The sequence below is a fragment of the Cricetulus griseus genome, chromosome 8 (assembly GCF_003668045.3).
Source record: "Cricetulus griseus strain 17A/GY chromosome 8, alternate assembly CriGri-PICRH-1.0, whole genome shotgun sequence".
Taxonomy (NCBI): Eukaryota; Metazoa; Chordata; class Mammalia; order Rodentia; family Cricetidae; genus Cricetulus; species Cricetulus griseus.
The window spans coordinates 39,384,557-39,411,047 of NC_048601.1; the positions used below are offsets into that span (position 1 = coordinate 39,384,557).

Here is a 26,491-nt window from a genome sequence, read left to right on the forward strand (position 1 = left end):
GCTTTCGAGTAGCTTATCCCTTTCTGTAACAAACTTGGAATTAACTTCCCACATATCATCACTATCTGGTCATTTACTGGGTACAATTTTTCGAATGCTTTTCAAATTTACTGATTACATTTCTTAACTATGTGTAAAACCTGCTCTCCATTACCAGATTCTAGTTTACTGATTACATCCCATAGGTATGTGTGAGACCTGTTTTCCACTACTACATCCTTGTTCCTCTCTCCTTTGTGATTTCAGAGATATGCCTTCCTGCAGTTATCCTTATCAACAGTTATTTGGTCAGTGTTTAGGGCCCAGGCATCCCCAGATATCCAAGGACATAGAATTACAACACACCCAAAGCCAAGGATTCAGAGCTGCCCAGATGTATAGAAAAAAATAAACTTGTCCTGGTTTTCACCTCATTGGTAGATAGAGAAACATTAACAACACACTAAAAGATGCTCAAGCCTCTTGCATTTACCTTTATCCCAGTGTATTAAACCAAGATTTCTGATCCTAGATTAACTGTTCCCTCCTGTTCCCCCTCCCCATAGTGCCCTCAGAAGATAATGACAAAGGTAATGAGCCCATTTGCTCATCAACAGGAAAAAGTAAACTTTCTGAAGTCCTGTGCCACTACTGAGGGCAGAGGAGTGGAAGGCACCAGATTGTGTTTCTTGTGCTAAAAGCATCCCCTAGCAGTTTTAGTTTATTGTTCTGTGTAAATCTTGTCTGCCTTGATGACCCTAAGAAACTCAAGCCTCACATTGTACTGCAAAAAGAATTACTGTTGTGAATGTATAGGTACCCCCTAAGAACTGGGGGAGAAGAGCTAGAGAATAAAGAGACATGCTGAGGAGCAATTGTGTGTGAGTTAACTTTTTATGTCAGACCCCCTTAGTTATTTTTCCTCCACTATCTGTAGATCCTTAACTGGACCCTGTAAGGGCTCCCAAAGGGAAATAGCACACACAAAAAGATCCCAGTAGCTCTGCACTTCCTGTTTACATAGCTAATATTTATCCTTCTCAGGTCTCAGATGGGGTTGAAAACTAGATAGTTACAGTTTTCCAGTTTTCCTTGTTACCATACTCAGAAAAGAAACTCACAAAAGAGGTGTAAAGTATGTAAGGTTGAGGGGCATAAAAGGCTATTTTTGGGTTGATACTACAAATTAGGATAAAATGTTAATTATGTACAACTCTTTGGACTCACTATAATAGGACATATATAATGGAGTATTTTCTCCTAATTTGCCAAACACAAGTGGACTGGACATTGTTAATATAATTCTTACCTGAATATAGTTATTGTACTTATTATATATAGTTTTACTATGTTACTTAAAAATTTTACTGTTTATTTAGGCAAAAAGTTGGAACAGTTGTGTGATATTTTGATTATATTCTGACAATAAAGCTAGTTTGGAGTCAGAGAGCATAGCTAGCCACTAACTGAACAAACTTAACTTTAGAGGTTTTGGAGGACTTAAGATAGATAAGAGACAGGAAATAGCAAGGCGGGGCTGAGATCCTTTCTCAGCCCTTTTGAATTGAATAACAGAAGAGATAGGCCCACTGCTTCTCTAATCCTTCAGGTTCTTACCCCAATATCCCAGATTTTTATTGATAAGGAATAATTAGATAAATGCATCAAACTACTCAGTTTTAAAGCTCTTGATGTTTAATAGGCTATTACTAGTCTTGTGCTATCAAATTTGTATTTCTTATAAAGGCATCATGTCACTTCTCTGTTTCTTCAACTGTAACTTTCCAGTACACTTTACAGGATGGAGGAGTTTTGTAGTTCTATAGATGATAGGAAATGATACATGCTTTTGTTTGTGATTAGTTAATGTTCCTATTGTTGTGAAGAGACAACATGATAATAGCAACTTTTACAGAGGAAAATATTTCATTGGCGCTGGCTTACAGTTTCTGAGGTATAGTTCATGACTGTGATTGCAGGAATCATAGCGGCATGCAGGCTGACATGTTGCTGGAGAAGGAATTGAGAGTTCTCCATCTAGCTCCATAGACAGCAGGCAGAAACATGCTACTCTGAATCTAGCTCTTGCATCTGAGACCTCAAATCCACTACAAGTGACACACTTACTCCAAAAAGATCTCACCTCCTAATAGTTTCATTCCCTATGGGCCTGGGGGGGGCATTTTCTTTCAAATAAACACAGCTGATTCTATAATTGCACTTGATAAATTGCAAACCTCAAGTATTTGAGAACTAAGAAACCATTTTAACATGAATTATGGTATTGAGGGAAAAATAAAAATATTGTCCTGACCAGTGTTAAACGATATTTGATTCTCTGGAATAATTTCCCCAAAAATACTTTATAATTCAAACATGTCCACATTAAAACACATTGAATTGCCCTTTTTAGGAAGAATGTAGACTATGAGAAGAACATTTTGAGTGAGATGGTTAAATTCCAGAAAACTACACTGGTATTCTCTCAATCTCTACAATATTGCAAATATGTTCCAATGTGTTGTCATTTCTCTGAGATTGTACATCTGGTTTATTAAAACAAGCTGGACTTTATGATAAAATTGGGCTAAACACCTAAAAACCTTTACTTTGTTGTTTATATCAACAAAGACCCCAATCATCTGCCTGTCTTGTGTATATATTCTCAGCAATGCTGACCAATCTTAGAGAGTGCTCTCATTCTGCATGAGAAAAAACAGAGGCCATTCTGTATGTGGGTATAATAAAGACTTCTATCACAAAGAATAAACAACTAAATGAGCGGCAATAAACTTAATTTGCACATTAGATATGCTTTTCCAAGTTCCGACATTTCAGTTGAAAATAATGCTGAAGCAATGAGGCCTATAATTGAACATCCAAAACTTCTCCAGTGGGGAAACAAAAACAAATGTTGCCTGCAAACAAGATCATTTTTATAGCCTGCTGTTACTCTGCTTTTTAATAATTTTCTAAATGCCAGATAAAATAATTTACCCCCTTATATGATATTCATATACAACTTCATGCATGTATGAGGTGTGATTTTTTATATAAGTCCTAAAAAATAAAAACCCTGAAAACTATTTTCCTTTCTATTCTCTATTTGTGCCTATAGAACATGTCCTCAAATCACATTGGACATCTTGCAAGTATCTGGCAAGGCAGCTGCTAATTGCATTCATAGTGTCTGAATAGAAAATTGCCTCATCCTGCTGCATTAGTGAAGTAGAAATTTCCAGACACACAGTGCAGATAACTTCAGAATCCTCTTAACACAGATAAGCCATATCAGCTAAAACTAAGCTGGAAAATATCTCACTCTTGTAACTATTATCTTTTTACATGTTATCTAACAGTAACATTTCCTGCATGACTGAAGATGATAAATAAGTTCAAAGGGATGACTGTTTTGCCAGCTTTATTGAAATTTCTCATTTGTTATTCACCACTGTTACCCTGTTAAATAGCATGTGCTCATTTGGGTTTAATAAATAAAATCATCTTTGACTTTGTAATAACCATCAGATAGACATTATGTATAAGACAACATATATATGAAGCCATCTTAATTGACAAGAAAATGCTTAATATAATACAATATACACTATTTTTCCCCAGACCAAGACTTCAGTTGTAAAATGACTTGCTTTTTTTTTTTTTTTTTTTTTTGGACAATGCTACCTTCAACATCTTTGAATGAAAGGAAATAAAAATTAGCAACCTAGTAGATATAGGATATAAAGGTTGGACAATCTAATCAAAATTATATTATGCAGGTCAATAACAGTTTTAAAACTGCTTGTAAATATACTGTATATATGCTTTGTGTGTATCTGTAATTTTATTTTTGTGTGGAAGGACATAAGTAAATACCTGTAAAGTTCATATTGTATAGGGTATATATCATTGGTAATCAAACAAACAACTCAAAATCCATTAAGACAAGATTTCTATATTTCCTGAAGATTAAAACAAAATCTAACAAATATCATTTTTAAGAGATATATACAAATAAATAAGAATAACTTGACAACCACACATATTAACATCAGCTATATTAACACGGGCATGCTTTCTGCAGTTCAGTTACAGTTCAGTACTGTTATAAATAGGTGAATATAAACCGAAGACTGGAAAAGGGAAAATATTTGAAAATCTCCATTCTCTTTAGATAATCTGTGCTATGAGTTGTTTTCTGAAGAGTGGGTTCTGAAATAGTTAAAACTCTCATATTTCAGAGAAAATAAGCCAGTACAGAAAACATGTCTGTGTACAGAGTTACAGGAGAATAAATTTCTGAGCAGTCTCCATCCTGGGCACATGCAGGTACAGTTAGTGCAATAGGATTTAGAATTCTTCTCAGATTAGAACATAAATTCCTCTCCCCCAACTTATGCTACTGTGCTAAAATGTCAAGTAGTGCCCTGATCACCAACCTAATAAGTTAGTGAATTATATAGTCTATAAGAAGATGAAGTGTAGAAGAAATCTTGGGTCCATTAATGTCAAAGTGAACAATGTGGGTGGAGGGTACCATCCAGCCATACTACTAGGACACCATTTGTGAGATGGTTCCTTCTAGACTTCACAGGGAAGTTGCACTCATGAATATGGTTGCCTAAATAAGACCTGCCTTTTGACCACAGCAGTCAACACAGAAGCATATAGTCACACAATTTCATAAGATTCCATAAATGTATGAAGAGCTATATGCAATCAGTGGGTGGTAAAAAAAAAAGAAAAATCATTTTTTCCAAAGGTCAATTTCACCTAATAGTTTATTCAAATGCAACTGCACAGACCTAGACACATGAACTTAAGAGCAACACTAAATAGACTCCATAAGTTATATATGGCAATGGTAATTAGGAAGAGGGGTGCAAATGATATGAACAGAGTGTACTCATTCATTAAATCCTCCAAGACTTTAAATTAAAAGATTAACAGAGCTAGTAAGTAGAAGTTGTAGCCAAAAGGAGGTCTGTTTCTACTGTCTTTTGTAAAAACATACAAAACTTAAAATAATATTACATAATCAAGTACTTTTTTAAGGAAATAATGTATTTGTGGATTATGGTGGGCTGTTAGAAATGACCTCAAATACAGATAATGTTTTTCCAATTACAAGAAATAGAAACAAATCCTTAAGAACAAAGAAGCAAAATGAGTTGCCTCCTAAAGTTCACTGTGAACATCAAAACAAAGTGCATTCCAGACAATTGTAAATAAGTCATCTCTCATTTATTTTTATTGACTATTACTGTGCAGTTAGTATATGATACTAAAGGTTTCAAATGCCTTGGAAGAACTCTTTCCTTCAGTTCAATCCACCCAACAACCTGTTCTTTCCTTAGCCCTTGGAGTGAAGGGATGTAAGATATTTTGCCAATAAAATCATCAGATCTACTATGAGATTTTGGAATGAAGATACATTTAACTCCTCAATATTCCACCGAAAATGACCCTTATGGAACACAATACTACTGTTGACTTCTATCTTTCCTACTTCCTATTTGTATATCCATATATTTCTCTATAACTCTAACACTCCACTAAAATGGCACAATATCCTCCACCATACTTCATTTATCATCTACTATTATTAATTGAAAATGTACTCTCTATACTGTCTTAATTAAAAATGATGCAATAAACCACTTTTCTATACATGAACATTGGAAATTCTGCTGCAGAAATACCTTGTTATTCAGTAAAACCATGACATGAGTCTTGAAACACTAAGTCCATCTCCGTCTTAGAAACTGATGAGAGTACATTCTTAAGAAAGGTGATTGTTTTTTGTTTGTTTCTGAAAATATGCCATACTGGTGGGATTTTTGACACATCAATTCTTATCAGTTACATTTTCCCAGAGTGTGTCAGACAATTGTTGGCAGTATGTCATACACTTGATACAAGTTGGCAGCAATATTTTCCAGATATATAGGTGAGTATCTATTTTCAGTGAGGCATTTTAAATAGAATTCAAGTTAGTTACTAACTGATTCATCTTGAATATATTTACTTTTTACACAGAAAATATGAGGAAACAAAATTGCAGAATTGAATCATTTGGGCTTAATTAACTGCACACACTGCTTTATGAGCCAGTCATTTTTGTCATCCGGGAGACAAGAAATAATAGAAGTGACATGGCTTTCAGTAAACATACCATTTTCATGAACTGATATTAAATATAACAAAGCAGCACAAGTAGTGAATAGACAATCCTGATACTAATTATGTCCCTTGGTGATAAATGCAGATGCATTTGAGTTGATATTAGCTTAAAATACATAACTGCAATATGCAGTGTTACCCTGTCAAATCATACAGGCCTGTCTGTCTGCTAGGAATATCATCTGGCTCCTGTGGATAATGTGACATTAATATTTTCTCTTTGAAAAAACTGATTATTAACATGGGTTCATGAAACTCTATCTTTTCTTAATTATGCACCAAGAGTTGTTTAAACAAATGAGCAGGTTTCATATTGGATTGTCTTAGATATACAGCATTATGCCTTGAATGAGAATGACCCCTAACCACCTCCATTGGCTCATATATTTAAAATTTGGTGCTTAGTTGGCAAACTCTTTTGGAATTGCCAGATGGTGGTGGTACATGCCTTTAATCCCAGCACTCGGGAGGCAGAGGCAGGTGGATCTCTGTGAGTTCGAGACCAGCCTGGTCTACAAGAGCTAGTTCCAGGACAGCCTCCAAAGCCACAGAGAAACCCTGTCTCAAAAAAAAAATAAAAAAAACAAAGAAAAAATTGAAAAAAGGAATTATGGCCTGTTGGTGTAGGCTTGTCTGGGGTGGCCTTTGAGGTTTCAAAAGGCTTTAGGTGTTCTCAATGTACTCTCTGAGATGTAAACTTACAGCTACTGTTCCCTACCATGCCTCCCTGCATGTTGTCATGCTTCCTGTCATGATAATGGTTCTCTGGAACCAACCAAACATACAAATAAACAAAATCACCATTCTTTCATTTAGTTGCTATGGTCATTGTGTTTTTTCACAGCAATATAAAAGTAACTAAAACACAGGGAAACTGTTCATAAAAAAAGAAGAGCATCTGAATGTCATTTAACCAAAAATTGGGCTGCCTGGAAACTGTATCAAAATGTCTATGGTAAGAAGCACTAAGACATGTGGAGTTTTTAATATTCTGCAGCAGGATTTAATTCTACAAAAATCTCACATTGACATTGTTAACTGCCAAATAATTACAGTTATCATAGAATTATATCCTTAATCTGGACACACCATTAATGAATCTGGTACCATAACTCCTAAGTAAATATTCAACTAAAATGTTTGACACATACAATATCTTACCAGTTTGGCATGGACACACAAATGAAGATATGCCTTGGTGACTGTAATATACAACAAGGGCCCCTTGAAAACAAAATAAATTACCTTTCACGATGAGGCTGCCACTACTTTTCCCATTGCCAAACTGATTTGTGGCAACACAGGTATAAGACCCAGCATCTGACCTGGTCACATTGCATATCTTAAGGCTCCCATCCTCCAAGAGAAATACTCTAAAAAATACAACAAAAGGCTATTTGATATGATTAAATGATAAATATTTTCAAACATTTAAGGTTTTGAATAAATTACTCAGTTTATATTTTTTTTACCCCAATTGTGGGCCATAGAATATAAATGTCTCCTAGCAATCTTTGAAAATCATTAAGAGTCCATAATCAATCTCTCCTAATTTGCAGTCTTTGGAGACTTATTTTTTATGTTCACAATGGCATGGTTAAATTAAACCAATTAACATGTTATATCACACATATTCATATTTTTTTTGTTTTGAGAACACTTAAAGTATACTATCTCACAACTTTTAAAATATAGCATATTGTTATCAACCATATTTATCATGCTCTCTGTAGACCTCAAGTCTTCACAGAGTGCATTCCTCTTGTCCAACAGCAGTTTTATATCCTTAAACCAATCATTTCCCCATTGTTAGAAGACCCACATTGAAGCCTAATAGCCACAATTCTGCTCTCTGTTTCCATAAGTTCATCATTTCTAGGTTACACATAAAATTAAAATTGTGTGACATTTGTCTTCCAGTGTTTCACTTATTTTTTTGGCAAGCATATAGCTTTACTACTTACTAAAGATATACATGGTTTTAAAAGCATGGAGGCCAATCTTCACCTTTTAATTAATGCTTTCATAAAGCAAGTCTTACACAGCCTTTTAAATGACCAAACAAGAAAATATTTACCTCTACTAGATAGTGGTATGGACCATCTGCATGATTCTGTGTGTAAGGGCTGTGCTTATTATATGGCATACCATAGCAAGACGTACCAGAATCAAGTATAAACATGAAATGTTCATGATGTACCATTGGAGTTAGATAATCTTATACTATACAGTACACAAAAGAGAAATAGTTTATGCATTCCAGTCTTTCTAGAATATTCCCATAATTTTAGTATAAACAGAGAAAACCCAATGAACCCAATGAAAGCCTCAATGAAATATTTTATTAAAGAGACAAAATGGGAACAAATAAAACATTTTCCCAAGTTTAGGTTTTCATTTCTATGCCATACAATTTTACTTAGCAGTATTTCAAAAACACAGCTTTTAAAATATTGATTGGTATTCAGAATTCTAGGAAAGAGTGGCAACAAACTATTATTAATGGTTGCAGCTATCAAAGGAAGATGGTCAAGCCTATTTGCATGCATGTCATACCTATTAACAATAACAAAATGTTATTTGTAGAAGTGCAAACAGATCATTGTTTCTAATACATGTATAACACAAAATGGAGCTAATATAATTAATTACACAATTTGAACCATCGTGGATATCAGCCAAGTAGAATTTATATGAAACCATTGTCTGATGCTGGGCTTACTACTGAGGAAGGATTACAACTTTCTGTTAGTGAGCAGAAAAGTATTTAGAATGTTCTATGCCATGGACTTCATGACTTTAGAGTGTTCTCACAGAGCAGACATGCATTATTGTTCAGATTTCAGAAGCATCTGGATTAATAAATCCTGATTGACCTTAATTGCAATACCACATCATCAATACAGTAGCAAAGGTATTCTAGTACACAATAAGTAGGTCTTTACCTGTTACAGTGGGAAAAGGTCAAACTAAGAAACAATGCTGTGCATTCTCTACTTTTATCCTTCAGCGACTACTAAAAACTATTCCTGCAGCCTAAAATCAATATTGCTCATACACAAAAAATACATTTTATGTGATTAAAACACCATGTTGCTGCTACCTAACAATAACTAAACATGTCACAAATACAAAAAAAGGAAAAAAGAAAACAAGAATACAGTCAGCCATAATGAAGCTGCAGTGATTAACTGATGTTTATAAATAAGGCAAAAGGCACAATATGAACTGATGGAACATTAATTTCATAAGTTGGCAACCTAAAAGTTGATATTTTACTATACTTATCTTGTGATATTACAAATATATTATCAAGAGGTTTCATTGTGGCATAGGAGCAAAGGATTTTAATGTATTTTACTTATACTATACTTAGACTTCCTTAGCATTTAAGGAACAATGTGCATGCATGATGCATATAAATTTACCTGTCAAAAAACAGGAAGATCATTCTATTAATAAAAATTGGAAATTTGAATGAATAGGTAGCAAAGAAAGATAATTACAAGGAAGAAAATAAAATAATTACAATTAGACTATATGTTTTTCTTTTCTAAACTTAATACTCATGTAACACAGATCATGTAAGTTATTGTATAGATATATGAACATCGTGGAATTATGGGAAAGATTCCAACAATTCAAAAATTAAATAGGCAACTGAGAGCAAAGAATTGTTAGAAAAAAAAATTCTTCTAGGATTATTAATCCAAAGTCTCAGGGTCATGGGTTTGTGCCTCAAGTTGGCTGCAATTTTGTTGCTGGAGTATCTCTTGTCCCACCAGGTCCTGCCTGTCTGTTTTCCTACCTTTCGCAGAAGTCTTCTTGTCTCCTAGTGCCACCTATCTTCCTGTCTGGCCAATCAGTGTTTTAATCATCAACCAATAAGAGAAACATAAATACAGAAGGCTATTCCCCATCACCAAAGTTTGCTAAATACTCATGTTTGAAGCAACTTGTTACAATATTGATTTAAGAAATAAACAATGTTAAATACTGAGGATAAGCTTGGTATTGGTAATATATGCTTTGTTTGTTTTGTTTTGTTTTGTTTTGTTTTTTGAGACAGGGTTTCTCTGTGCAGCTTTGGAGCCTATCCTGGCAATCGCTGTGGAGACTAGGATGACCTCGAAATCACAGAGATCCACCTTCCTCTGAAGTAGTGTATGCTTTTAATTCCAGCACTTGGGTGACTAGAGGCAGGCGTACCAGAGTTCGAAGCCAGCTTCGTCTACAAAGTGAGTAATAGGACATTCAGAGATATACAGAGAAACATTGTCTTGAAATTCAAAACAGAAAAAAAAAATACCCAGTTTTCTCGGCAGTGGTAGTGCATACATTTAATCTCAGCACTCAGGAAGCAGAAACAGTTTGATCTCTGTGAGTCTTAGGACATCCCGTTTTACAAAATGAGTTCCAGGACAGCCAGAGCTACATGGAGAAACCCAATATTGAAAAACTAAAATAAATAAAATAACAAGAATAGTATTATCAATGATATTAATAATTATTTGCTAAAATTTTAAGCAATTATGCACTTTTAAGAACAAATGAGTCATCACAGCACATCCAGTGAGTATGTAAAAAGTAATAACTCACTGAATTCTCAAAACAAGTTCTGATATTCTGATTATATCATGTCAACCTCGGTAGTCTAGAGTATTTGTCGAGAGAAAAGACATGTTAAAAAAGTGATCACAGAATTGCATATAACCAAAATAACCCTATATATTTTTCTTTAGAAAATCAGGCATTGATTTTAGTAAGTATTCATTTACTTCCAGTTTCTAAAACATAGTTTGCAAAGAATACAATTACTAACAGGAGAATTAACTGGATGCAAATTCATTTGTGTATATTGTTAATTGTATAGGATGAGCTTTAATGGAATATTTCCTTTATCTGACCTTCAGATAGCCCAGTAATTCTCTGAAATGTGAGAGAGGAGGTATTGTGTACATATATACAGGTTTCTAGTTTCTTAACTTTCCTAATACCACCTTCATCCACAGGTATATTTTCTTAGGAGATACCCACCTTGGTTTTAGTGTCAAGATCCCTCACTGAACCTGAGATTTGCTGTGTCAATTATGCTGGCTTCCCAGTGATCCATAAAGATCATGGTGTCTCTGCCTCATTCCTGATTGGATTGCATGAACACAAGATATTACATGTTTTCTCCCACATGGGGTCTGGGAATAGAACTTAAATAAGGTCCTTATACTTTTACAGTGAAACATTTACTTACTAATCTATTACCCAGCCACAACTTTCCACCAATCTTAACATCTTGCCATTATGGGAAAGCTTTGAACATTGATTTATTAACACAGCAGTTAACTCTGATAGCCATACTAAGTAGGCTAAGGACTATTTTTCTGTTGTGTTGTTATAGTATCAACAGTATGGTAATAAGCATGGACTTTGGGGGTCAACTGGAATATCACTTAATTAATACCCTAGTTTCCAGGTCTTTGAGTGTGTGTTTGTGTGTAAGTGTGTGTGTGTGTGTGTGTGTGTGTGTGTCTGTGTGTGTGTGTGTGTGTGTGTGTGTGTGTGTGTGTGTGTGTGTGTATCAGAATGCTTTTCAATCATAAGACACGAAATTCCATCACAAGTGGTGACATGGGTGGACTTGGAAAAAGGGATGCCTGATATGGGGTGTCCTTCTGTATGTTGCCAATATGTGTTGCTTTTATTGGTTGAAGAATAAGGCTGTTTGGACAAATTACCAGGTAAAATATAGGTAGGTGGGATATCCAAACAGGGTTATGGAAAGAAAGAAGGCTGAGTCAGGGAGATGCCATGTAGCTGCCAAAGGATTCATGCCAGAGCATTGCTGGTAAGCCACAGATTTTTCCAATACATAGATGAATAAAAATGGGACATTTTATAAGACCATGCTAGCAAGTAATATGTCTGATCCATTGACTTTAAAATATTGTAATTGATATATTAGCATCTGAGTGGTTATTTCATAAGAGGCTATGGGGCTCAGCAGACAGGTGGGAAACCAGTCCAATGGGACTAGATGAGACAAAAAAAAACCTTCAAATTACAGATTCCAGAGTTGAAAGAATTGTAATACAAATAAGATGATCCCAGCAGCAAGTTTACACTGCTAACTCTCCTCCCTAATTTCTTCATATTTGTCTGGGTTTAACAAGTTAATGGAGTTGTTATGAAAATTAACTTCATTACTTGCTAGCTATTCACCTCATTCTAATTCAGTTCAGTGTTCATATTATTATTTGGACCTTTGCTGTGTGCTATAGTTAAAACTACTATATCAGATACATACATCTTTTGGGTGTGGGTACTCTCTTGAATCTGTTTGGATCCAGTGGTGTGCTTGGTGTCTTAAATCACTAATGTTTATCTGTTCCTGATTTGGCTTCGGGGTTACCAAGTTTTGACACTTGATTTGTGTCTCTATGCATCAGGAAAAACACTATTCCCCTCATGTTATGGAGTGCAGAATTATGCAGTAAGATAACACCTGAAAAGTCTTGGAGCTAACTCACCAGGATCATTTTTGTTTCAATGGATGAGGCCCACAGACAGAGTGGTGGGAGTATTTGCTTTATGAATAGCCATGGTCCTGACAGTAAATTCACTGTGAAGCTATGGATCTCCTTTTCTGCACAACAGTGTGTTATTCATTATATTAATCATTTATTGTGCAATCTTCTTCTATACATAGGTATATTGGATGAATGCCCCCAACAATGTGTGGTTCTGGCAAGAAAATAAACACAATCATTACCCTTACTCTCTCAACCAAGTCTTTCTATAAATTTATAAATCTGCCCTCCTGCAATTATCTTCCTTGGTAAACAGTTAGTCAGTGTTAGTATCCAGGTAAAGAGACCTCAATTGAGACACACACAGATGCCTAAGGACAATAATTATGACATGTCTAAAGTTGTTGAGCCATGGCTTTCAAAAAGATAGAGAACAAGAGTGTCCTGGATTCTTTCTGCCAGCAGATAGGAAAGTGCTATCCCAAGCTAACCTCACATTAACCTTAAAGCATGCCTATTCTTCATTTGCCAGTCTACTAACAATAGATCTATGCCTTAAAGTTGTCATTGGGCACTGTGGCCCCATATCTGGTTGCAGTTTTCCTTCTATGTCCTTGGGAACATATGCTGCTCTGGCAATGGCTTAGGAATGTGCTTCTGACCAAAGAAAAACTAACTCTGCACTTCTTGTCCTTTGATTCAATCCTATGGGGAAAGAGAGAACTGGGAAGAGAGGAATAGAAAGATAATGGCTGGAGGGAGAAGCTGGCAGAAGTTAACAGAAATGTAGAAGGATAAGAATGCAGAAAAACAAGTGTGCAGGAAAATGAAGGACATAAAGAAGAAAAACATGGGGAAGTTAGAAGCAGAATGGGATTATTAGAGTAGAAATAAAACAATAAAGATGACATGAACAAAAAGATGTGGTATGAGAAAATTCTTTTTCTATAGCCTTCAGACATAGATCATACACTTATTGTGGCATCTCTTTTTAACCCTGAGTGAAACTTTGTGGCTGGAACATAAAGTTTTTGATACCCTCATGTCATTATTCTCAACCCTCTATTTAATTGGGATATTTGACTTCTTATATAATTAAATAGAAACATTTACCACCATATACTAAACATGAGTGTTCTATTATTTAAATCAATTAAACATTGAGACTTGTTTTTGAAATATTGTGTTGGAAGGTGACTTTAATGACATCCATATGTATAGATGCAGCATGACCATTCAATTTACAGAAAAGGGAATAGTTAGCATTTTTCTGCACCAAAATATTCATTTGATTTCATAATTGGTGCATAACATAGGTATTCATTAGAGCAAATCATGCTTGACAGCGAGAGATAATGGGCAGGGTGCTGTGTGGCATGTAGAAACTGTGTCACACATGGAGACATTACAAGGTTAATGCTTAAGTCGGGTTTTAACAAGTGATTAAGCATACAACATTTCTATCTTCCAAGTGTTCTGGAGGAATCATAAGCAAGAAAAAGATGTCCATCACACTTATTTCAAACCCCTAGTCTTCTACCCCAAGGCTGTCGTAAATAACACATATGGGGGAAACAATAGCATAGCAAATAACCAATTAGGTTTCAGTTATCTAGAACATGAACATCTAATACTCAGGGCTGAGCAATGTTTTTATTTGGTTTTATTTTCTCTTGTTTGTTTGTTTCCCTAGCCTGAATAAATATCTATTCATCCTATGCTGTGCAAACAACGGTCATCTTTATTTTATAACTATAATTTATTATTAGGTGACAAATGTCCAATTAACTTACATATAGAAAACAGACCTTTATATACAGACTCTAACCAGAAGCGAAAATGAGCTTCTATTTTGTGATGATAGTCTACCAAGAAGTAAGGACACAATATTAGAAAGCACTAAATTTCTTAAAATAAAGAAATTAGGACATTGAGCAATTATAATTTCTTATTGCTGAAAGTAGAGCAATACTGCTATTTTTATAGTGAGATTATTAACTAGAGTATTGCTTCTGGTTCTGTCTGAAGATAATACTGTAGACCATGAAATTTTAATTGACTGTCTAATTTTACTGATATCTGGAAAATGTAAAATAGATTGGAATGAAATGAGTTAGAAGAGCGGCAGAAAAGTCTGTATAAATTTTACTATTCACAATTCAGCCTCAAAGTAAAATCTCCCCCCCCGGAATCCATTTACATCAAATATTGATATATGCTTTCAATGCTTTTTCACCTGATCACTATATTTAAGGTGTGGTGTCATATCTATGCTAAGCACGTTGCCAATTAATAACCTCTCTTTTAAGAATTCATCACTTAATATGCTACCAAAATGACTGGCATGATGATTGACTGAAAAGTAAATACTAAAGCACACATAGGTAAATAGAAGTAAAGGTTATCTTTCCCTAGTCTTCATGTCAATAACTTTAAATGGCACTTATAACAATAGACCAGAGAGACTATCTGGCACCTCTGGCCAGGATTAAATTTCAGATTTAGTTAATCAATTAATTTTGAACTGGGTTTATATTCTCATGGGATCATTCATGTAGTAAAAAGTGATTAAAACTAAAAGAGAGATCTTGTTAAATTTCAGAATGTTGTCTAAAGGACATGACTGAATAATGCAGGACATCTCCTGAACAATGCCTTATACCTGCTGTCTTAACCAGTATTCAAACTCAAAGGAAGATATGCAGGAAAGTTCAGCAACATTTATGAACAAATATTTTAGTTACCACTATTCTATTGATCTAGATGAAAAAATCTACATATATTGACATACATATACATCTATAAACACAAACACACACACACATACAAAGAAAATAGTCTTGAAAGACTCATAGGGGAAGTATGTATTTAGAAAATACAAAATAACTTTAGCTGTTATTTTTTTTTCAGAATAGCCAGATGAAAGCCTAAAATCTCCTCTCCTAACATGCCACAGCTTTGTGCTCAAATTTGTTTGTCTAAATCTTCTTTAACCCCCACTGTTTCAGAAACACCCCAGGAGTTCTCATATTCTTTAACTCCTCTGATTGCTGTAGGTCTATATAGTATGATCTCAGCAGCAAAGTGGAGGTCAGGCAGGTGAGTTTCCTTTTCTTTTCTTTGTAAACAGTGAGTTCCCTCTACATACTCTCCAGAGATAACAGATGTGATTGGAAGCCCAGATGTGTCTATGTTTTGAAGTGAGGCCTGGCAGTGCAGTGAGATACAATCTTGCACCACTTCTATTTTCCCTAATTGGTCATGCTTTCCTGGTCACAGGGCTACGCTCTCTTTCCTTAGAAATTATCACAAGGAATATAGCTATCTCTAACCCATCCATCCTTTATCCCTAAGGGTCAGAGTATGCTCTTTTTCATCCCTGAAACACTTTATCATTAATCTACATCAGTAAAATGAAATGTGGGTGTTTCTTCGTTAAATTACCCACAGACCTAGTCAAGTCTTCTAAGCCTGTGCAAGGGCTTCCCCTACCAAAAACATGACTGAATAGTTGACCTAGTAATTTCCATTTTCATTTTAATGAAATTGTTTGCTCTTCCCATATAATAGAAAAGTTAAACTTTTTTATTTTTTTCATTGAAACAAGTGGCATATGATTGAGAATACAATGCGTGAATTGTTTCCTATGTTTGGGTAGTGCGTGAACATGGTATTTGTGTGCCTGATATGTGCACATGATGTTGCTGCATGTGTTTTGTTGGTGTAAAATGTCCACTCTGTTGTATCTATGGCATGTATGTATGGTATATAATTTTATAATTCATATGGTGTGTATAGCATGTATGCACGTATGTGTTTGTATATCCCAGAAAATAATGATTGCAAGTACATGGTAACTCCATTTCTATATTTAACTGAATTTCATAATTTGTGCAATTAGCAGGTATTACAAAAATATATATTTTATGTTTATATGAGAATGGGATCAAACTCAGGCCTTCATGCATGATAAGCCAGCACTCTTCCTGCTGGGCTACACTACCCAATAACCTTCTTTATAATTTCTGTATGTTTGTCGATGGTAGCAGAAGACTTGAAACACAAGAATTCCTTCAGTTTGTATTGTGTGCTTCAAGAAAGTGAAGGTTACACCACAATTCATTCCATATATTTTTTGAAGTTTTATCTTTATTATTTTTATTTTCATAGGTTTATATGCTTATGGGCATGAATACATTCATGCAGATCACACTGGAGGTAGAATTATTGTAATTAATCCAATATGTGTTCTGGGAACTGGCTCAGCTCCTTTGGGAGCGTAGTTAAGCACTCAGAACTGAACTATCTCTAAAGCCCACCAAATATTTTAAATTATTGTAATATAGATCACAATAGATGATCCCAAAAATACTTGTATGGCTCCCGATAAATGTTGATGAATCTGTAGTTTTTGGTTTATTTTTTGCTTCCATTCTGTCTACAGGGAAATGTGTTTTTGTAGAGCCTGTACACTGACTTATGTTGATCATATATGACTGAATTTATTGAATAGTGAGGAGACATGGATAATAAGGAAAGGGAAACCAAATTGAAAATCTATGAAAAGACATTGATAATATAAGTGACCTGAAATCTACCTTTGCTTAAGAAGCAGGGTTTTTTTACAGTTCATGGAAGATAAACAAACATTCCTGAGTTTCTCAAAGTTTTGGCCAGGGAATGAACCTAGAGACCCATGCATGGTAGGCATGTTTTATACCAATAAGTTTCGTCCCCTTCTCCCAATTAAAAAAAAAATTAAGACAGAGCCTCATATTATTGCCATGTTCATTCTTTGAAAACATGATGTAACCCAGGCTGGACTTAATCTCATTCTGCAGTTCAGGATGACGGTGAATGTAATATTCACTTGCCTATGATTCTTCAGTAGTCAGGATTGTGTGGTGAGGTCCATTTATTATCTATAATCTCTCCAATATAAAATAAAATTTATATTGCCTATGAACTGATTTTCCAAAAAGGTTTTTGTGTTTTTTTATTGACATAATGGAAAGTATTTTAAAAAGCAATATTTAGAAGTTTTACCTATGGCTGACAAATTGGCTTGTATATTTTAAATAAGAATAAAAATGTTTCTACTGCCTGCATCTAATATTTATTTCTACCTTTCGACTAATGTGAAATTATGGTATGAACAGTTCCAAGTCTTTGCCTCAGTGCTCCTAAATTCCAAGTAACAACAAAGAATTGGGTAGTCAGATTTCAGAATCCATCCAGGTTTATCTCTGTGTTTAAGATACAGATATTCAGTTAAGCAACAGCTTTTTAGTGACAAACACAGACCACAAGCTCAGATACATGATTCCTGAATCAAGACACAAATTAAGAGATGACAGATAACAGAAATTGTTAAATAAGATAGTAATTTGGTGTCATGATGCGTCTTCATCCCAATGGTATGCCAAATAGTGTGCTGGTAGGATGCCTTCCAGAAAATATTAAGGAAATGTGATTTATCATCCACTAAACACATCAGATGGAAAACTGGGCTAAATTAACCCAGTGAAGCAGGCCTTAGAGGAATACTTAGCTGTTTAGCAGAAGTGAGAGAATAATGTTCATATTTGATGTCATATCTGGGAGGGCTGTGTAAATGAATATGAAAGGAAGATAATATAGATTCATAGGCAAACATGTCTATGTCTCACCACCTAGCAAATTGAAAAAGAAGATGGGAAATTGCAAGGTTGCCAAAATGGAGGGGGGTGAGCATAGGGTTTAAAGAAATCAGGAAAATTAATTGCATGTTTCTCAAACAGCTAGAGAAGGGCCTGCTGAAAAGACAGAGAGACTGGTACCAAAGGGAATTGAAAAAAACTTAAACATTAGAATATTAGAGCACATGTTCTCAGTGGTTTATAACATAGGAATAGGTGATTGTGTCTTTTCTTCAAGATTTTGAGAATTTACAAGTGGAAAGTTGTGTCTGTGGCTGAATTTGATGTCAACAATGTTCAGATATTGCCAAATGACCTTATACTGATGATTTCATCCCTAATGTCCTGGGAGTTCCAGGAGCTGGGCTAGAAAACTAATGGATATTATTTATTGCCTCTTGTCACCTGAACTATATAATCTGGTAATATCACAAGAGAAATCCCTCGTAAATGGCATTCCTACTCCATAAAGGAGACACTGGAAGTGATGCACCCTGTTGAAATTTCTGACTGTGGATCTCAATTTGCTCCATCTTGATTGAACTCCATGGAGACTACATAACTAGGCTTATTAAAATGAATGAAATTAAAGCAATCAACTTGAATGTGATTTATTGTCTTTTGACCAAGTGATGATTATAACTATACACCCAGATCAATTATAGTAAGAAATCTGAGTAAATTTGCAGATATTTGCTATGTTTCCATGTCTATGCCAACATGTCACTAAAATTTTACTGCATGTTTAATAAACATATTATCCAGAGCTGGCAAGAGAGATAAGTTGGCAAAGCACTTGCCATGAGAACACAAGGATTTGAATAGCATCTTTAGAACCTATGGAAAACGTCTATACTTGGGACAAACACAGAAGGGACCATAGACCTTGCTGGCAAAAGCATTGAGCACAATTAGTTAGTTACAATCCCCAGTAAGAGATCCTGAACCCAAAAATATATAAGGTGGGTGCTTTCTGAGGAGTGACTCTTAAGCTTCATCTGTAGCCTCCAAACGCAAGTGTATCAACATACATGTGAATTCATAAGATCCCAGTTAGATAACCTGCATCTGATACATTTGATAGATTTAACAATTAAAAAAATGTATGAGTCTCTCTCTCTCTCTCTCTCTCTCTCTCTCTCTCTCTCTCTCTCCTCTCTCCCGCTCTCTCACAAGTGTGTTTGTGTGTGTGTGTGTGTGTGTGTGTGTGTGTGTGTGTGTGTGTGTGACTATTTTAAAAAGAGCTTTTTATCTAACATTGAGCAAAGAAAAAAATGTGTATGATGTTAAGGTTGCCTTTAGTTCAACAAATGTGTACTATGAATCATCAGAAATCTAATTAAAAGTCTATGGTGTGGTGTTACAATTACATTCAGCCTTGGAGTCAGAGCTTCCAGGAGTTGAATGACTTATTGGTTGCATGACTGCAGTGTGATGTTTAAATTCACTAAGGCTTAGTGTTATCTATCTAAAAAAGTAAGTACCATGAGTGCATACTTATCGCAGATATATGGTGAAAAATTACACAAAATGATGTGTCTAACATCTTGGCACACCATCTTTCCATGGTGGATATGTTATAAATAGATACTATTCCCATTATCATCATTTTTCTGCGATGAAAGTCAGGGTCAACTATGGGAAGGATAGATAACTGGATGCATTGGTTAATTTAATCAGCAGTAGGCTGAACAAATATATTAGTAAGTATGAGTAAGCATCCTTCAAGTCTCCAGTCAGTTATTGGATGACTCAGGGAATAATTTTAGTTTATTTTCTTGTATATAGAGAATCCTTGAGGAAATGTGTCTTACCATGTGGACGGAAAGTCAATATCCATACTCTGAGACTCTGTGTAGCTACTCACTTTGAGGCTGCAGATTTAGTTGTTCACAGTAAGAACTCCTACCACCCCTACTATCCTATATTCAGAAAATTCCCATGCATACTTCTGGGGCCACCCATATTACCTTCACCTTTTATGTCTTTTTGAACTGATATGAGACAAAGTAATGAATGGCCTTCACTGTCATCATTCCACGTAAGGTATCTGACTCATTGTATGTGGACCTATTTACCCCACACTAGACATGAATCCCAGGATGTTACACAATGTAAGTCAGATAGATTTCCTGTTGTGCTCATTAAAAAGTGAATAGTTTGAAAAATAATGATGGACAATCAGGATACAGATATACAATGTACATCAGTAGAGGCCAAACTCTAGTTCTGGGAAATTTGGAGGGAATCTCACTCCTACCTACCATGGGCCACAAGACAATGAGAAGTGGGAACTGAAGTAAAGAGGACACTGGTCCTCCCTATAAAACACTGGAGAGAATGGTTTTTCAATGTGCTCCAGTGAAGGGTTCATCTATCAAAATCATTCGGAAAAATTACAATTACATTGTCAAAACTAAAAGGAAATGTAAAATTTTAATGAGCGTAACAAAATTTTGTGACAGTCTCACTCCTCATCTTGAGCACAGTCCCACAGATGGTTTCTACACCGTGGTCCTTGTCTTTATTTCTTCAGTTATTCCATAATAGATAGCAATCGTCTTTGCATTTATTCTTTCTTATGATTTGTTCTCAGAATCAAGACAAAACCATCATTTTCTGAAGATCATTGTACTTTAAACATATCCAGCAGTCACTTCTTTTTAAAGAGTCAAGCCAAGAACAAAAGGTCATTTGTATAAATTACACAAATAATTGACCTTTTCTGTCTATAAAATTATGGCTGCTGAATATTTATGTGAATTTTGGAGATATAAATGTCACTTAGAAATGAGCACTAATAGTAAGTTGACATCGTTCTAAGGCCAATTAGATTCATATTTTCAAAAAGCAAGGCAACAGAAGACTGGTGTGTCTCTGCAACATTGAAGTAAGAAGAGTTGAACTTTCAGTGTACGTCCCCTAAGGTTGAAAGGAGAGAACAGGGAGAATGTCTGAATTTTATCAGAAGATGTATGTATGGCCTCAGCTTATCCTGGAGTCTGTTAAATTTAACTTATCAGATTTCAGGGTCCTCTGTCCTAGGTCCTGGCTACAGGATCAAATTCTTGGGTGTGGCTCTAACATTTGCATTCTCTGCCAGTTTCTTATGATGCATGATCAAATTGAAAACTTTCTGATATGGCATTTGTGTTCCTGGACTCTCTACACTGAAGCTTGTGCATGTGCTACTGCAGGGTTCAGTACAAAGGTCCGGAAGATGCTATATGCTTGGTAGAACTTACTTTTTCACATTTGTTCTTGGTTTAAAAACAAGGGGGAAAACATTTCAAACAGAGATCCAGAATCATAACTATCTCAGATAAGGCAGCAATAAGATGCCAAATGTACCCAATATGAAGATTAGGCTTCAAAGGGTGCTTTACATCTCTCTCTCTCTCTCTCTCTGTGTATGTTTGTGTGCATGTATGTGTGCCTGTGTACATAGTGTTAAAATCATGTTTGCACATGCATGTGTGGGTATACAGACAGGTACATGCCTGTGTAGAGGACAGAGGTCTATTACTTGTGTCTTCCTCTATGGATTCCCCCCTCAATTTTTTAGAGATGTTCTGTTACTGAACCTGCAGCTCTCTGTTTTTGCTTAACTGACTAGCCAGCACTACTGGGATTCACTTGTCTCTATACCACATGCCCAACATGGATTACAGATTTACACAGACAGTTTTAGCTTTTTTGGTTGGAGCTGAGTATAAAAACTGATGCCCTCAGACTTCTGCAGCAAGGAAATTACCCAGGAAGACAGCATTCCGGCCCCAGGCTTTATAACTTTTATGAATGAAAGCTTCTTTTAGACAATGTCAGGCAGGAGGTTCTGTGTGTACCCTATGAAACAGTATGAGATTAAGATTGGCAGAGGCCAATAGGAATAAAGAAATGAGGATTAGATGATAGAAGTGAAAAGGGAGAGCAAGATGGACAAGGGCACACAAAGGATTTTAGCTTATTACATTATCCTGTGACACAGGCTCTTGACATCCTCAACATGTATTCCCTGGGAAAGGCTCTCCTTAACAAGGCTCTCAGGAGTTGAGTATGAACAATTTAAAATTTTATTACTAAGAGGCATCACAGGAGGGAGTCTGTAATAAGCCTGGCATTATGCAGGCTGCCACTCTGCCTTAAACATGGGAACATATGGTTCATTTGCCTACTTGATACTCATGCTACCTGATGGACAAAACACTATTACATTAAGTAGTTGGTAATACAAAATAAAATTAGGTTTATTTGCTTCTTCTATTAGGAGGCTCTGCAAGAAGCAAGAGATGCAAAGAAGCCTTTTTTCTTGCAGTTGCTGGAGGATGATTAAAACAACAAAGAAAAGTGTGAATGGTAGGGTTGTTTTATTATTAAGGTAGCACTGGGAGAATATGCAAAAGAGAAAAATGTATAATGATCAATCAGAAAGTAGCTACTGTAAAATATAGAGAATCATCTAACAGGGAGAATCAAAATTTGGACTCCTTTACATCTATGTAGCCAGATCATTGCAGGCTGATGGACCACAAGTAAAGGCTGTCACCTAAAGGTTTTAAGAACAAAATGCAATGGTATATGAAAGGGACCCTGACTGCTAATAAATAACTGATTTTTCCAAGTAGTTTATCAGGAGAAAAATAAAAGCAAACTAATTTCTCCCTCTCTTCCTCCCTCTCTCTCTCTCTCTCTCTCTCTCTCTCTCTCTCTCTCTCTCTCTCTGTGAGTGTGTGTGTGTTTGTGTGTGTGTGTGTGTGTGTGTGTGTGTGTGTGGTGTTATACAGCATGGTATAGGATTTCAGATATATCTTTTCCAGGTAACTTTACCTTTGTTAAACACAAAGAGCAAATGATTTGCTCAGTAGCAGAGTGGGAGTCACAAATAATATCCTCCCATATTCCCTTTTACCTTTTCTCCCATTCTGCAGTTTCCTGTTCCTTTATTTTCTCTAGCATCTTTATATCCTTTGCTTCACCCTTTCCCAAAATTCAGTGCTCTGTCCAGAAAGGAAGTTTGGGTTTTTATAGTGCCAAGAAATTGCAAGTAAAGTAGTTCAACTTCAAATTTGGTGCTTGTAGACATATATACTGAATAATCACCTGATGGGATGTCCCTTCTGTGTATATGTTTGTCTTATTGGTTGATGAATAAAGCACTGATGGCAAATGTAAAGCAAGATAGATGGGGTTAGGAGTTGTAGGGGATTCTGGGAAATGCAGTGAACACCAGAGCCACCATGTGATCCCCAGGAATACAGGACACATAAGGCCAGCATCATTGATAAGATAATTTTTGTGGTTGATACTTAGGACAGAGTTAGTCAATAAGAAATGCTAGTCATTGGCCAGCAACATTGTAACTAAAATAAGACTCTGTGTGTTATTTGAGGGCCCTAGCATGGTGGCAGGCCTCCAGTGATTGGCAGAAGAGGTTATCATTACAATCACCAATTTCAATAACCGAGGGATTCCACAACATTTGGTGGGTTCACTTGTTACTAAAGTGACTTCCATTTGCCATGCATCTGAATATACACTGTAGGTAAGGAAATCCAAAGAGAATCTGTTCCTCAATGAGGCTTTTTCTTAAACAAAGAGTTTAAATAAGTAAGTGAAGGAGACAGAAATAGTGTCAGAAGAACAGATGTTCTCTTGTTTTGAACTTGTGAATAATGATATAATTCGGAGAGCAACTGCCATGGGATAGAAATATTCCTTTCTAGGGATCCTCATTGCAAATACTGGAGGTTCTTGTCTGGAATCTTTGAGATTACCTGGAGTAAAATGAAACCAGTGTAATGAATGTGTATGCTGTGAGAACACTGTCCTCAGTTAAATATCACTATACAAGATATATAGATAGATATATAAGAGGCCATTGCTTAACAAATAAGAGTTACCCTAAGTGGGTGTTGCTATAATTATAGAGTATTTCCCTGGATATAGGTGTGTTTTATCTTATTTTTTATGTTTTTAGAAATGAAATAGAAATTCACTGAATTAGTTATGGATTCCACTGTGATTCTTCCAATTATAGGACAAAATTAATGCTCAGTTTGTCTTTGTTTTTGTAGTTTGGTGCTTCTGTGTCTACTACCACTAAGGGTCACTGATTCCAAGTATTTAGTGTTGCTTGGCAGAGCACACTGTTGAACTGTCTGTTCATCAGGCTAACATTTCCTATTCAATTCACAACGTGGTCCCTGAATAGATAGCCAGCAGTTACTGGGAATAATAGAGATGCATTTAGGCCTTTTGATTTCTGTCAGGTCACTGGCTATGTGGATCTGCAAGGAGAAGGTGTGATTAATCAAATGCAGCAGATGTGGGATTAATTCCTTCAGTTGCCTGAGAATGCCGTGAAGACAAGAGCTTCATCAGCATTTAATGTGACCTCCCAAGGTGAGGTGTTGGTTGCTTTTCTGACAGAAATAAGCATTCATAGAATGAACTACACAGAGGTCAAAATGACTTCTAGAAATGTATAGACATCTTAGACCATGGATATGTCATATCCTTCTACAAAGGCTGTGCCATTTGTGTCTCAGCCACCCCTATTTGACAGACAAGCACTGTTTTCTCTAAACTGGTTCAACTGAGAATCAGAAAAAAACTAAAGGATTTCCTTGAAGTGATCACCTAAATGAGAAGTAAAATTGAGTACTGAACCACAGTCTTTGACTCTGAATAACTTTGAGGAAAAATGATTTCTTAAGAAAGCATGAAAGGAATGTTATATACCTGTTGTTGCCTGGTTTAACACCTTAATGTCAGACTAGAGTGTACTAGCAGGAATATAAAAGGTGTTCAATGAATATTTATAAAATTTATGAAAGAAGTAACAAATGAATACATCATGGTTTTATTACTACTTGAAGTTTGAGTTCAGCTGTTCGCAGAAGTGTGAATGATAAATATACCCCATAGGCTCAACTCTTTTAACACTGAGTCGAATCCAAGAACACATCAGAGAAATCATCCACCATGATCAAGTAGGCTTCATCACAGGGATGCAAGGATGGTTCAACATACAAAAATCCATCAATGTAATCCACCATATAAACAGACTGATTAAAACACACACACACACACACACACACACACACACACACACACACGATCATTTCAGTAGATGCTGAAAAAGCCTTTGACAAAATCCAGCACCCTTTCACAACAGAGGTCCTGGAGAAATCAGGGATAACAGGAATATACCTCATTATAATAAAAGCAATATACAGCAAGCCAACAGCCAACACCAAATTAAATGGGGAGAAAGTCAATGGTATTCCTCTAAAATCGGGGACAAGACAAGGCTGTCCACATTCTCCATACCTCTTCAATACTGTCCTTGAAGTTCTAACTAGAGCAATAAGACAACAAAAGGACATCAAGGGAATACAAATCTGAAAGGAAGAAGTCAAAATCTCACTATTTGCAGATGATATGATACCAGGTTGGAGAAACCCACAGGAACAATTGGCCTGAACAAGGAAGAGCACATCCACCCCAGATGCTGTCTGGGAGGCCAGTACAAGACTGATGCAGACCCCTGAACATGGATGTCAATACGGAGGCCCCTGCACTCCAGGGAGCCTCTGGTGGTGGATTAGTATTTTTCCCTGGTGTAAGAAGGGACTTTGAGAGCCCATAACACATGAAGGGATGCCATCTGGCCCTGGGCCCATGGGGAAGGGCCCAGGCCCAGCACAGGAATATTTGGTGGTCTTTGCAGAGCCCCCGTTGAGGGCCCTACCCTGCCTGGGGAGTGGTTGGTGGATGGGCTGGGGGTTAGGTTGGGGGTGGGGGAGGAGGGATGGTGTTGAGGTGAGGGAGAGGGAGAAGGCACTTACATGTGAAACAAGCTTGATCCCTAACTTGAACTAATAAAAAATAAAAAAAAAGAGTAGCTGGTCAACACACACATACACACACACACACACACAAAAAAAAAAAAAAGATAGTCTCCAAAACATCAAACAATCCAATTAAAAAGTGGAGTTACAGAACTAAACAAACAATTCTCAATAGAGGAATCTAAAATGGCTGAAAGACACACAAGAAAATGTTCAACTTCCTTATCCATCAGGGAAATGCAAATCAAAACAACTCTGAGAGACTATTTTACTC

General features: G+C 36.0%; 1 protein-coding gene across 1 annotated transcript in view; it reads right to left on the reverse strand.

The window, feature by feature from the left end:
• Window positions 1-26,491, reverse strand: part of LOC100772078 (contactin-6) — a 196,072-nt gene that overhangs the window by 47,749 nt on the left and 121,832 nt on the right. Inside the window, exon 10 of the mRNA XM_035448787.1 lies at window positions 7,408-7,535. Coding sequence (XP_035304678.1) covers window positions 7,408-7,535 — 128 coding nt within the window. The remainder of the gene's footprint in view (window positions 1-7,407; window positions 7,536-26,491) is intronic.